At 63.2% G+C, this 3,305-nt stretch overlaps 1 protein-coding gene across 1 annotated transcript in view; it reads right to left on the reverse strand.

Moving 5' to 3' along the window:
• Nucleotides 1-3,305, reverse strand: part of VOLCADRAFT_116432 (uncharacterized protein) — a gene marked incomplete at both ends in the record, with an annotated part of 8,647 nt that overhangs the window by 960 nt on the left and 4,382 nt on the right. The window contains 4 exons of the mRNA XM_002947480.1: nucleotides 4-641; nucleotides 1,023-1,561; nucleotides 2,210-2,301; nucleotides 2,702-3,045. Of these exons, the coding sequence (XP_002947526.1) occupies nucleotides 4-641; nucleotides 1,023-1,561; nucleotides 2,210-2,301; nucleotides 2,702-3,045 (1,613 nt within the window). The remainder of the gene's footprint in view (nucleotides 1-3; nucleotides 642-1,022; nucleotides 1,562-2,209; nucleotides 2,302-2,701; nucleotides 3,046-3,305) is intronic.

Here is a 3,305-nt window from a genome sequence, read left to right on the forward strand (position 1 = left end):
AACCCCAGCTCCCGCCGTCCGCTGCTCGACTCCCTGCGATCTGCCCCCTCGCTGTCGCTGATCCCCCTCCTTGCGAGGTGACCCGCCAGCCGCCTTAACAACACCTCCCGCCCCGCCCCCGTGGCCAGCAGCCGCCGCGCCCTGCTCCTGCGCCACCACAAACCGCGAGGGGTCCTTCATGAATCGAGCCATGTCACCCACAGACCCACGCACACCCAAACCCTTCAATAACGCCTTAAACGAGGGTCCACCGGACACCTGCGGCATAAGCACGGGACGTGGAAGCTGCCCCACTGCAGCCACCGACGCCGCTGGTGCTGGTGCTGGTGCCGCTGGTGCTGGCGTCACATCCGGCAGCGGCGGCGCTGCCGCCGTGCCGCCCGAGTCGGAGTTGCGGCCGCCGCCGCCGCCGCCGCCTGCGGCTGCAGCACCCCCCATGCCCGGCTCCGTCCCCCCCCGGCTGCCCCCCGGCATGACGGGGGCGGTGAGGGCTGCACGACTGGCCGCCGCTGCCGCCGCCGCCGTCGCCGCCACCACGGGCCCGCCCAACCTCGGCAGGAAGGTGGCCCTGGCCAGTCGCTGCACAGTCTGGTGCTTCTCAAACGCCTTCACTTCCGCACGTATCTCGTAATCCAGTCGGGCTGTGGGCGGTTGGGGGAGTTGGGGGAGTTGGGGGAAAAGGTTCTGGGGGCAGTTTCGGGAGTCTTCGAGCGCATACGTGCATACACACGTACACATGTACATACAAACGCAGGCACGGATTATCCCCATGCACATCTACCTGTTGCAACTACCATCACCTATGGCACGTCCGCCTCTTCCTCCCCACATGGCGCCGTATCTATCTCTCCCTCCCCCTCCCCCTCTCCCTCCCCCTTCCCACTACCCCTCCGTCTTCAGCGACAGTTGCACCGCCCATCGCTCCCACAGACCCACAGACCCAGAAACTCCTCTCTCTCACGTACACACACACGCACACACATACAGACATACAGACATGCAGCTCAACACCCCGGACATACCCTTCAGCTCCTCCACAAGGTCCTGATCCCCAGGTGCCGCCCGCCGCCGCCGCTTCTTTTTCTTCTTCTTCTTCCTCCTCTTCTTCCCATCGCCGTCACCCGCTTTCCGCTCCTTCCGCTCCGTCGCCCCGGGTGCCGTACCCGCCGCCGCGCCGGTTCCAACCTCGCCGCCGTCTCCCGACCGCCGTACACCATCCCCCAATAAAGTCCCCCCCGTCGTCGCCGCCGCACTGTCAATACTTTCCCGCTTTGCTCTTGGCGTTCGTTGCCCGGGTCCACTGCCGCCGCCGGCGACGGCGGCAGCGACGGCGGCAGATGCTTTCCTGTCGTGTCCGTTGGCAGCGGCGGCGGCAGCGGCGGCAGATTTCGTCGCCGTCGTCGGCATCAGCGCTTCCGGCGGGATGTGCCCGTCGAAGAAGGCCGATGGAGAGGCGATGACGGGCAGTGTACGGCGGAACCGGGACGACAGGCCAGCGGCAATGATTACTGGGGCCTCAGTGGTTTCGGAGCCATTGAAGGAGGTCGAACCGTTTTCGGAGCTGCCATAGGGAGGGAGATAGGGGAGACCGGATTCACCGGACGGGCCGAGCAAAGTGGGGGGCCGTAAGAATTGACGGAAAAAGTGAGTGGTCGTACATTGAGCTGACGTGGTCAGATGCGGCAGGACATGTAGGTGACGTTTTCCCATTAGAAAAGATCTGCATTGCCGTACAAGGCTGTACACCTTCAGCTAATCGCCGCCCCTTCACAAAGGAAACGATTCCATCTTCACCCCCCCACCCCCGTCGTTGCGCCACGGGTCTCTGGATTTCATTTGGATCGGCATCCTCACGCCATCGGCTTCTCCCCTCCCTTTCCTTCCCCCTCTCCCCTCACCCACCTGTAACCGTCATCCTCCTCCCCAGAGGACGACGACGAAGAAGGAGAAGAGTCTCCTGTCTCCCCCCCAGTCGTGCTCCCCTCCCCCTCCTCCCGCTCCCCCCTTCCCCCCCCGCCACCTCCTCCTCCCCCGGCGGCCCCCACTGCGCCGCCGAGCCCTCCCTGTAGGGTCGCCAGCCGGGAGAGCAAATCCCTTCCGCCCCCCGTCAGGCCGCCCTCTCTCTGGGGCCCCTGCTGGTACTGCTGCTGCGGCGGCGGCGGCTGCTGGGCCCCGGGAGCCCCCTGAGCATGAGGCTGCTGAGGCTCACTACTGCCGCTGCGGTTGGCCGTTGAGGTAGTTGCATCGGCCGTTGTGGCAGTTGTGGTTTGCTGCTGGGCCCCAGCCGTTGCGTTGCTTTCCCTGGAGGGTGTACGGGAGCCTGTACGGGGCCGTTCCGGTTCTGTGGCGGTTTGTAAGGCCCGGTTGACTCGTTGGTGGATGGAGGGCAATCCGTGGATCAGCCGGTCGATGCGCATCTGTATGTATGTACGTATGTATGTATGTATGTATTTCGGGGGTAGAGGTGAGAACGGGGAAAAAGGGAAGGCGTCAGTGGGAGAAAGAAGGACAAGGCCGGGGAGGGCTTTGGCCGGGAGGCGACGGCGCTAAGGGCTGAAGGCGTGATGTGGAGTGCGGGGGTGGAGAGAAACCATAAACCAACAGTTAGTTAAGATCTCAAAACCGGACCGAGTAGAACCCTAACTAAGTCAGTTAACCCTTGGCGGCCAGATAACAATCACCGTTCATCCAACTTTTTTACCTTTTCCTTGTGCAAGTTGTATTTGAATTTGAGCGGGTAGATCTCCCGCGTAATCAGTCGCCCCTCCTCCTCGTCTTCAGACTTGGTCACCTGGTCGCCGGCAGCGCTGTCGCCGCCGCCACCGCCACCGTTGCCGTACGTGCTGTCCTCGCCGCCGACGCCGCCAGCACCGCTTGCGGCGCTGCTGGCGGCCGCCAGTGCTGGTGGCGGCGGTGGTGGTAGTGGCGGTGTTGGGGGTCCAGAAACTGCCGTGTGTTGGGTTATTGGCGGTGTTAGTGGCGGTAGTGGTGGTGGTGGCCGTAGTAGTAGAGGTGGTGGTGGCGGTGGGTGAGCATCCGGGGGTGCTGGGAAGGGAGGGAAGGGACGACGGGGGAGACCTTCCGATAGGTGGTGAACAAAGAACAGTAACACCAACACCAGCACCAGCACCAGCACCAGCACCAGCACCAGCACCAACACCAACACCAACACCAACACCAACACCAACACCAACACCAGCACCAGCACCAGCACCAACACCAATGATGGCCACCACGGGCATTTCGCTTCACTGATGCAGTGTGTATCAAAATGCGTATCGAAATGAAAAACATGAAATACATGG

Source organism: Volvox carteri, assembly GCF_000143455.1.
Source record: "Volvox carteri f. nagariensis unplaced genomic scaffold VOLCAscaffold_6, whole genome shotgun sequence".
NCBI lineage: Eukaryota > Viridiplantae > Chlorophyta > Chlorophyceae > Chlamydomonadales > Volvocaceae > Volvox > Volvox carteri.